General features: G+C 32.4%; 1 protein-coding gene across 1 annotated transcript in view; it reads left to right on the forward strand.

Annotated features, from left to right (window-relative positions):
• LOC126881863 (1-acyl-sn-glycerol-3-phosphate acyltransferase alpha-like) overlaps positions 1 to 11727 on the forward strand; it is a 50050-nt gene extending 38323 nt beyond the window's left edge. The window contains exon 6 of the mRNA XM_050646503.1: positions 7266 to 11727. Coding sequence (XP_050502460.1) covers positions 7266 to 7390 — 125 coding nt within the window. The 3' untranslated portion in view covers positions 7391 to 11727. The remainder of the gene's footprint in view (positions 1 to 7265) is intronic.
• The last annotated feature ends 68 nt before the right edge of the window (positions 11728 to 11795 follow it).

The following is an 11795-nucleotide window of genomic DNA, read 5'->3' on the forward strand; positions in this document are numbered from 1 at the left end:
CGTTGGAAATAACTTCTTGTGGGAGTTGAATTAGTTTTTTTTTTAAACTTTAGCACATTCAAGTAAATCTTGTTTTTCAAACATTTTAAAAACAGTCGTTTTACCCCTCCTGAAAAATGCAGATGTCGTATCACAGCCAGTTATTGCGTGTAAAAATAGTATATGATTTTGACATTTTGCAAAAGTAGATAAACTTTTCGATGAATATATTTCCGATTGGTGTTGAGCTTTTCCAGGTTTAAAAAAAAGATAGTTTTTTCGATTGGAGTTCTACCAGTGAGTAATACGAGCAAGTCTACATCTTCACCTAAAACAATAGTTGTATTTGTTAAATTGAATTGCTCTACGGCTGTTTCAATTATCATTACGTCAAATAATACGCGCAAATACGCGCAAATAAAACAATATTCTGACATTTTTGTTATAACAATGAAAATAACACGAAATACACGATAAAAAAATATAGGTTTAACACGTATTTTCACTCCGGAGTAGTACTCAAGACTAATAATACCTCGAGTGTGTCATCTACCTGAAGGATTTAGCCACCCAGGAAAATTACGGTGTAATTTGCATAAGTATTTATTAGTACTTAGCAATAAACATTTTGCCTATAAAGTTGTCTTTCATTATTATGTTCAAACCCTTCGGAGAAGAGAATAGGTAGAGTGATTAGATTAGCTGACGAACGTGTTTATTCCGACAAAACCCATCTTTTCAAATTGAACTAAGGCGCATGAATAAAAAGAATTATTATAAGTTAATACTTTGTCATTTGTTGTATTTTGTTGTGTATTTTTGCTGGGATTAAGCCATAAAATTCAAATAATTCTTATTATTTTCGCGTTACATTCACTTTGTAAAGATTTTTTTTTTGGCACTGTAATATAATACAGCTTTTATGGATTGCATCCCTCGGTAGACCGCAAGCTGTATAGTAGAAACATTATCATATTTATAATCTTATATGATTATGTGTAATATAAGTTAAGTTGACCGTAGAATATTATGTTTACTTGTATTACAGCTTCAGTGATGTTGTTCTGAAGCTATTTTCTTGTGGCATTTTTACAATTTTAACTATTTAGAATGGGAAATAAGCCACAATATTATTAAAAAATGATTTTTATTAACGTTTCGACGCCCAAATCGGGTGCCGTTGTCAAAATACGATTTTGTTAATTAATAATTAATCAAAAGTATTTTGACAACGGCACCCGATTTGGGCGTCGAAACGTTAATGAAAATCATTTTTTAATAATATTGTGGCTTATTTCCCATTCTAAATAGTTAAAGGTTCAGTGATGTATATACCTGGTGTACTAATACATTATATTATGACGATTAGAAGTCTTTCAACTCTTTGAATCGTTGTATCTCAAAAACAGTGCCTCTTAGGAAAAAAACTATTAAGATATTTTTTATAGATAATTATCTAATCTACTAATATATCTTATCTTAACCCATCAAGGACGGAGTTTAAAAATTTTTGAAATTAGAATAATTTTAAACAAATTTATTAAGTAAATTATTAGTTATGCATAAAACAACAAGAAATAATTATGTATTTTATTTATTTTTCTTAAAACAGCATGTTGCCATATGGCAACGCTAGTCTCCTGTAGGATCAAAAAATAATCACATGCCAAAAAATATGAATTTATTTTAATTAGTTACAAAAGTAAATTTTAAATTAAAATCGTGTGTGAAAATTAACGTTGCAGCTTATACATAGTCCAACCTTGCATTTAGTACACATTGTGCGCATGATGGATTTGCAGTTTTCAGCGGCACATCTCTTCTTTTTTCCATCAGGGATGTTTGTTAATAAATGTCCTATATTGTCAAAACGCACGTCATCGGAAACTCTGCTAAACGATCTACTGGAGATACTTAAACTTGGACGACCTCCCTGCCTTGCCGGATTCTGTACCCTTGACAAATATGTTTTCACAATATCTCGCTTGAACTGAAGCTGCGTCATAGTATCACCTGATTTTCTTTTTAAATTCCAACTGTTTTGCACTGAACAATCAATTAACCAAGTAAAAACGCACCACCACCATTTTTTTCCACGGATTCCTATATGATATCTGGATATGTTTTCATCCATAAGATCAGTGCCTCCCATTGCGGAATTATATTTTGCAATAACTTGAGGTCTGCCTATCTGTATGTTGTTTTTATCGGCCTGGGAATAGCGCTTTACTTCATTCACAGGTGAAACCCCATATAAGCTTGATGCGACGGTCACTATGCTGTTATCTGCCCACCTTACTAATATTATCCCGTTTTCCTGTTCAACTGCTAAATCAAACTCATCTCTTTTCTTTTTTTTCATCTCGGCCTTTGACATCAGAGGGCAATTTTTCGGTAGACGATTATCTCTAATGGTACCTGTAGCAGCATATCCCATTTGTTTTAGATGCCAAAGTAAACTGAAACCTGTAAAGAGATTGTCAAAGTACAGAGAATAGCGCAATTTTTGTTTGTCTTCGGGCAAATTTTTTAGCATGCAAATTAAAGGAGAAGCTGCTTTACCAAACACTGGGTGATATTTAGGATTAATATTGGGATCAGTTCCTTGATATGGCATAAAATTTACTAAATAGCCAGATTTTGTGTTTAAACTCCAGACTTTATATCCAAACCTTATAGGTTTGCCCCTAATAAATTGTTTGCATGAATGCTTTCCATAATACTTTATCATGGATTCATCGTAGCACAGTTCTTGTTCAGGAACATAATATTGCATAAACTTATCCTGTAACTTTTTAATTAGGGGTCGTAGTTTGGCAAATTTGTCACCAGGATTTAAATTGTCATTATCCGCACAGTGGAAGTACCGGAAAATAGTCAGAAATCTGTCTCTTCGCATGGCTTCTTTGACCAACATGTTACCCATCTCTCCACAGGAGTCCCAATAAAATTTTTTACCAGGAAGAGTGTTGTAACCTGATAGAATTAGAATGGCAAGAAAAACTCGCATTTCTTCAATACTGGTGTTGAGATCGAAAATATTTGTCTGTTTTGCATACCTTTCAGTTTCCGTTATCAAAAATTTTACTAAGTCATCGTCGAAAAATAGCTCGAACATTTCCGTAGGTGTTAAAGTTTTAAAGTTTTCATAAGTAGGTTGTGGAAAAGGTTTGATTGTCGCTTCAATATCGCCACGAATCCAAATGACTTTTGTCGAATCAACTTTTAAGTATTCTTCATTCTCGACACTTTCAAAATCTATCTCATCAAACAGATCATCTTTGATCCCCATTCGCTCTTCGTCTGTGTCATCCTTGCTAGAAAGAACAGCCTCGGCCTGTGCGAGAAGTTGATTTCTTAACAAGTTATCGACAAGTCCACCACCGTCTTTATCGCCAGAGTCCTCATCTGTCAGATCACCCTCTGGAGGCTCAATGTAGATTTGGTTCACGTCTATGTCATCATCGTACGCAATTTGTAATGCCTCCTCAAATGTGAAGCATTTTCTAAAAAAAAACAGTATAATATTACAAAAGTCGGTAATAGCGCGTCCTAGCGTTGCCATATGGCAACACTGATATTTAGGATGTAATATGACAAATAAAAACAAAAAGAATCAGTCTCACAATGTGAAGTATTTTAAACACGTTATTTTGACTTTATATTATATAAAAATCAAACACTTATAAGGAATTTTAATATTATTATTTTACTTACGCAAATCTAACGTCCATCTTGAAGTAACAATTTCACAAACGCTGTCAGAAACAACTGATTTACGAAACTAATTTTGGATTTAGCGACACCATTAATTAGACAACCAATTTAACAACGTTAACGTACTAACGAGTAGCGCCATCTCGATTTTTCGGTCTCAAATTTTCGTGTAAGAATTAATATTTTAAATAGTGTTTTGCATTGCCATATGGCAACGCCAGTCTTTGATGGGTTAATCATAAATGAAATCTAAAAAGTCCTCATAAATCCGACCCCTGCTAAAAATTGCTTTTCCAGGTTTAAAAAAAAAAGATAGTTTTTTCGATTGGAGTTCTACCAGTGAGTAATACGAGCAAGTCTACATCTTCACCTACAACAATAGTTGTATTTGTTAAATTGAATTTCTCTATGGCTGTTTCAATTATCATTACGTCAAATAATACGCGCAAATAAAACAATATTCTGACACTTTTGTAATAACAATGAAAATAACACGAAATACACGATAAAAAAATATAGGTTTAACACGTATTTTCACTCCGGAGTAGTACTCAAGACTAATTAATACCTCGAGGGTGTCATCTACCTGAAGGATTTCGCCACCCAGGAAAATTACGGTGTAATTTGCATAAGTATTTATTAGTACTTAGCAATAAACATTTTGCCTAGAAAGTTGTCTTTCATTATTATGTTCAAACCCTTCGGAGAAGAGAATAGGTAGAGTGATTAGATTAGCTGACGAACGTGTTTATTCCGACAAAACCCATCTTTGCAAATTGAACTAAGGCGCATAAATAAAAAGAATTATTATAAGTTAATACTTTGTCATTTGTTGTATTTTGTTGTGTATTTTTGTTGGGATTAAGCCGTAAAATTCAAATAATTCTTATTATTTTCGCGTTACATTCCCTTTGTAAAGATTTTTTTGTTGGCACTGTAATATAATACAGCTTATGGATTGCATCCCTCGGTAGACCGCAAGCTGTATAGTAGAAACATTATCATATTTATAATCTTATATTATTATGTTATGTGTAATATAAGTTAAGTTGACCGTAGAATATTATGTTTACTTGTATTGCAGCTTCAGTGATGTATATACCTGGTGTACTAATACATATATTATGACGATCAGAAGTCTTTCAACTCTTTGAATCGCTGTATCTCAAAAACAGTGCCTCTTAGGAAAAAACTATTAGATATTTTTTATAGATAATTATCTAATCTACATTTTTTGTTAGAACTAATTTTACGATAAAACTTACCGTTTCGCTGAAAATCGCTAAAAACCATATTTGGTGACCTTTGACCCCGCGTAAATTTTTTAGCAGGGGTCAGATTTATGAGGACTTTTTGGATTTCATTTATGATGGTATTTTGAACAATCCTGCCAATTTTCAGCTTGATGGTAATTATTGTAGCCTCACTCCTATTTTTGAGTCTAACTAGACCGGTCTATATAGTAAATAGTGTTTATTTTTGTGTTTAAGGTGAATTTTACTTATAAGTTGTTATACTTTTATTAAAAATATTATATTCATACTTATATTTTGAATAGTCGTGTGATAATAAATTTAATGAATAAGATAAAAGAACGTAAGTGATAAAACATAATAAGGCACTTATGGAATAAAATTATTTCTGTCCTTGTTTTAAAAAAGTTAAAAAACGCGTTCATTTTTTTATATAAATGTAAGCTTTTTAAACCTAAATTTGAATGTACAGGGTGATTCACGCAAGCCTAATATAGTTCATAAGCTTTATTTTTAATGGAATACCCTATATATTTTTATATTATTAAAATCTACTTAACAACCTGATTTCAACGACCCATATCATGTGTATTATGAATAATACAGCGTGACATTTTGAAATTATAGGTAGTGAATGGATTGTGTCCTTATTTTAGAAAATAATAAAAAACGCTAGGATATGTCAACTTTTAAATTCAAATCTGCTCTGTTTAAATATAAATTTAAATATACGGGGTGATTCACACAAGTCTACCATAGTCCATAATCTTTAATTGTAATGAGACACCCTGTATATTTTTATGTTTTTGGAATTTGCTAAATAACCTCATCACAAAAAATGTATTATATAGGACCAATATTATGAATAATACAAGATGAAATTTTAAAATTATATAGGTAGGTATAATTTTCGTCAAGATATTAAATACCTACATAAAATTTTTAAATTATCTAATAATTTATCATACTTTAAATAAAAGTACTATTTTTAAACTTAGCTAAATAAAGTATAAAGTAAAAATACATTTTCTAAACTAAGTATAAAGAATATTTATTTTTTTTGGTTTGTATTTAATGTCTTGACGAAATTTATGAATAATTTCAAAATTTCACCTATTCAAAATTTCACCTTGTATTATTCATAACGGACCCTACACAATACATTTTTTTGAGATAAAGTTGTATAGTAGCTTCTAAGCACATAAAAATATACAAGGTGATTCATTAAAACGAAAGATCATGGAATATGCAGTACTTGCGTGAATCACCCTGTAAATTTAAATCTATGTTTGTAAAGCGCCCATTTAAATTTAAAAGTTGACCTAGGTATTCTAGCATTCTTTTATAATTTTTTAAAATAAGGACACAAACAATTTTATTCCATGAGTGGATTTCATCCTTAATAATTTCAAAATTTCACCCTGTATGATTCATAATTCACCCTACATGATATCAGGTTAGTTGAAAGTTAGTTGAAATCAGGTTGTTAAGCAGCTTTTAAAATATAAAAATATACAGGGTGCTCTATTAAAAATAAAGCTTATAGACTCTGTTTGACTTGCATGAATCACCCTGTACATTTAAATTTATGTTTAAAAAGTGAAGATTTTTATTTAAAAATCGACGGGTATCATAATTTTTCGAAACACAAACAGAAATAATTTTATTCCATAAGTGCCTTCCACATTGTATAATTAGACCTATCTTGCCTAAAAATAAAAAAAAATCATGTTTCTAATTGATTTTTATTATTAGAATGTTTTCAATAATTATATTTAATCATACTAAACAAAACAGCACTTCTAGAAAGTTTCACAACTGATATTAAAAGCTAAAATCCCCAAATCATAATGGCAATACATTCGAAATTTAAAGAATTTACTCACAGCGTGACGTCATGCGCAACCTAAACGAAATTAGGAACGCTCCGTATCGTATCTTGTATTCTTGTATCATGATCGTTACGGATGAAAAGTATATTGTTTGCATAGAAAGTATTGGAGAATCTAAAAATTATGCTAAAATAGCAGTTTCGTCAGTGGCGTAGAATTTGTGAAGGGTCAACCATTCACTTTCCCCTGTCGTACGCCTCTAATAGTTTTCGATATATTGAAAAAAATCGATTTTCATTTTGTAACTGCAAAGGGCTGTAACTTTTTTTATGTGCACATTTGTACTAAGGTAAGTTAGGTTCAATCGGACTATTTTTGGTCCCAGAATATGTGATTTAATTTATGACCTGTCATTTTGTTACACCCTTATAGCAGCAAATAGTATTCTCTTTGTGCACCCTCACATACATATTTTCTTTTTTAGGAGAAATTAGGATTAGGATTCTTCCTGCTATTTCAACAAAAAATTTGACAACAGAAGACATTCCAAGATTAATTGAAGAGACATACCAGCTCATGTCAAAAACTGTGAACGAAATTACTCAATAAAAATCATATAGTACCGCTAAAAACCAAAATTTTGAAATTGTGATATTTATCCAGAGACATGAGCAACAAAATGACCATCTTGGGGACACCATGCCTAATAGACAAGTGATTTAGGTAATAGAGGTAGATACAAATAAAACCTACAGTTTTGCTATTAAAATCTGGTTTTTTTTGTTGTTACGAAAATACCGGCCAACAAAAATAAGAATTTTTTTCGTAGTTTAAAAACTACAATACACCACTACACCACTACTTTGTATTTTATTTTTAATCATCAACAGACTTTTAAAATGGCGGGTTATAAAAAACTCTAAAAGTTTTTTGTTGCTTTGTAAACTTTAAATACTATGTACTTAAGTTTAAAAAAAGAATGTGTGTGTACTTCGTACGCACGTAAGAAGTTATACTTCTATTATAATATAATCTAACTTCATATTATGATTTCAATGAAATCAATATTATACTTACCTATATATTTTAAACAGTTTTTTGTATTGTATTTAAATATTAAATTAATTTTAGAAAGAACAAAAAGAATACTAAAAATTAAAAAAAAAAGGATATGACTTTGTCCGGATTTGAACAGGGGACCTCTCGATCCCTAGGCGAATGCTCTACCGATCAGCTACCACCGTATTTTTGTATTCAGTCGATCATTTCTCGGACATAATTACAATCAAGGTGACAGATACATTAATTGAAAATAAATATTTTCAATATAATACTTATTAGGAGGAAGACAAATCCACAGACATAAAAATTATAATAAATATATTTACTAAAAACACTAATAATATATTCTTTTCACGCACACCTTATTTGCGCTACATAATTAAAAGATGTAGCGACTAATACCATACTATCGGTGTGCGCATGCGCCAGGGAATGTAAAAATTCACCCTCGTGCCTAAAGAAGTACAACTTCAAAAAGCCAATTTTATAAAATTAACAACAAATTACACAAACATAATTCAATTAATTTCTAACCAATGACAAGCTGCGAGGATATGACACACTCGCCAATTCACCAATCAATCGTCTGAAATTGGCGTCTTAGCTTATCTTGGGAATGAACATACTTAGTTTAGCACCTAAATCACTCGTCGATTACTTATTAGAATTGGTGTCTCTTGAGAAAACCCTCATATCCCTGGACTACATGCAATTTTAACAAACATAATATATACTGATGTTAATACGAATTGATATGAATTGATAAATTAATTAAATATTTGGCTTTAAAAAGAGGTTTTGAAAAAGTTTGTACCTAAAATGTTAGGTAGGTAGTTAAAAATGTGGTATACTGAATTCGCTCTATCGAGATTCACTTTGACACTGACGTTAGTAATTTCTTTTTTGGGAAGTTCAGTTGTCAGAAGTGACTGGAAATTACTACACAACCAATGCACCTGCTCATAGCCAATAATAGGTTTGTTCTAGCATCATTTTCAAACGGTTTGAAACGAGTAGCGCGAGTAGAGGGGATAGCACTGGTGACTGTATTATGTTCTCTCACTGACCACTGACGTTTGCTGACGGTTTCTGACTATTTGACTGTTTGCTAGAAGAAACCTTGATAACAAATGAGAAAATTATTTATTGTACAAAATAAAAATATTTTGTAGAAATAAACTCCACCAAATTTTATGAGATTAGTAGATACTCCCACTATTTCTAATAATTCTTCTTCTTTTTTAATGAAAGATTAAGTTGATTTTAGCAGTTAATAGTGTGAGGTAGGAATTTTTGTGTTGTATGTTTCCTATTCCGAATGTGTCAAAGTGAATCTCGGTAGAGCGAATTTAGTAGGTATATCTATCGTTTTTTTTTTCACATTTTAACTATTATTGTAAAGAAATACTTTTTTAATATCAGTTTGATATTAAAAAATTTATCTCTCGTATTAGTTATTTTTACGTTGTTTAATTTTTAATACACAAGGGCCGGTTGTTCGAACGCTAATCAAAAATAGAATCAACTGATCATTATCATATATTTAATTACTGTCACCAACTGTCAATGTCAACTTTGTTTGGGTTGCTGAAAACATAATTGATTACAATTATGAGATTTATTAATCAATTATGTTATGTTATTATGGTAATGATAATTAACATAATTGATTACAATCAACTGATTATGACGTACGAATTTTGTCTTATGTTATTTGATGGTTGTTAAGGGGACTTAATTATAATCAACTTCTTGATTAGCGTTCGAATAACCGGCCCTATTAGGTACAGTATTTTGTATAAGATATACCAAATATTTTATTATAATGACATATGTTTTGTATGTTAGATATACATTTATAGGTACCTATTGTATTGTATATGTTAGGTATTTTTTGTTTTGGCAAGTTGTTCTACATCGTAATAAAACAAATATGTCTCATCGAACATCAGGAAGAAGCAGAAGTAAGGGCGAGGCCCCATTAGTGCGTTGCGACGTCGCACTGGACTATTGTCAGTGGTGGATCTAAGGGGGGTGTCACGGGGGTCAGGACCCTCAGATGAAAATAAATATCAATTCAATAATCCTAAAAAAAGAAAAACAGAGAGCCCTCACACAAAAAAATGTTAAGCCGATCCAAAAAATACTTAATTGAAAACCCACTTATTCTAGGGGTGGTAAGGGTAAGACTAAGTGACCTTGCATCAGAGAAAACTAATTAAATCACCCTCAAGATCCATGACCCTCACCCACAAAATTTCTGGATCCGCAACTGAGTATTGTAGGATTTATCGGTGAATAGGTATTTTATATTTTATCAGGGCCGCCGCGCGCCGCTACCATGTGTACTAAGTGTGCATCGCACACGGGCGGCCAACAATAGGGGCGGCCGATAGGAGGCCACTGATGATAATACTTTTTTAAAACGAAAATAAATTCAAATAATTAAATAGTAATGATTCAGAGAATTCTGTAAACTATTATTATTATTACCTGATAATACGATAATACTAAAATGCGTTTCATTTATCATTTACAGTTCTTTTTTCATCCTAATCTAAACAAAAATATCAGAAAATATTATTTATTGTATGCACTGCCCTTTTACAAGTATTGGGACCGTGCAAGTTCGGCAAAGCGACACCTATTTCTACGCTCTGCAACTTTATTCGCACTTTTAATTATATTGGCCAATTATATTAGTCCTGGGTAGGTACTGGATAATTATTGTCAAGGCCATAGTCCAAAAAAATAATAAGAAGAAAAAATAAGATTCAGGTTATGTTATTAAAACGTAAACAATTGTATGTAGTAAATAAAATTAGTTATTAAAATGCAGTACTGCAAGCAAAATACAATTAATTAAATTTACCTTTCTATAATAATTGCATATCATATCAATATTGGGGAGCAACATATAATTTTTCTCCTTCAATGACAGTAGATATGAAATGTACGTCAATTTGACAATTTCAATTGACAATATGAATTATTTAAGAAAGTTGCAATACTTCTCCGCTATTAGCGCACGATCGTTTCTCAATTCCCTTCCAAGTACTTGCACACCGCGAATACAACGTCATAAAACAGTTCCGGGAATACTTCTTCATTCAGAGCAGCTGCTGGCTTTCGGACTTCTAGATATATTTCTCGTCCCCGTGTGGAGGCGAGCCGCTCAAGTAGAATACATCCACAGCTTCTTCTGCTCATCGTAAAAGGCAACAAATTGGAGCAGCTGTCCGTTCTCCTCTAGCCAAGCTCCTAACCTGTCCCTGTGTGATAGTTAATACTCCCAACTATTATACGACACCCACCCCTACCCATCATAGGTAAACGTCCCGATATCCAAACCTATACCCGAGGGAAAACCTCTGAAACCAGTGGAGGAAACCACTGAAAACAAACGGATATGCATAGGGGTGACGGCTATGTATCATCCTAATATACCGCCACCCCAACCTCAAGGTGTAACACCATCATGCCGAAGGGGTGATAGCCCAGGGGTAACATAGTTGGTTACAAGCGATGCCTAAGGGAGATGGCGAACCCGAGTGGAAAATAGCCTTTCAGGGGCAAGGGCGCACTGCCCCACTGAACCGATCAGCACGACCCAACTCGTGGGAAGAAAAATGGGACAAAAAAAGAAAAAACAATAAAGGCGGAAGAGAGAGCAGCGGGGGCGAAAGAGAAAACAAAAGCGGGAGGGAAAAAGGAAGGGACGAAACTCGAGGGGAGAAAAGTTGGAGGCGAGAAGTGGAAGAAAAGGAATAAATCGGATCTAGAACCAGTGCAATCAAAAGCAATGGAAAAGACAGAGAATATAAGAGGGAAAAGAGGGAAGGAAGAGAGAAACAGCAAACCAAGAGAAAGGAAGAAAGTGAACAGGAAGAGAAAAAGAGGGAGAAGAGAACAGACAGGCAGACATTTCATTTAATAAAAATAATAGGTGAAA

Source organism: Diabrotica virgifera, chromosome 3 (assembly GCF_917563875.1).
Source record: "Diabrotica virgifera virgifera chromosome 3, PGI_DIABVI_V3a".
NCBI classification, from domain to species: Eukaryota; Metazoa; Arthropoda; class Insecta; order Coleoptera; family Chrysomelidae; genus Diabrotica; species Diabrotica virgifera.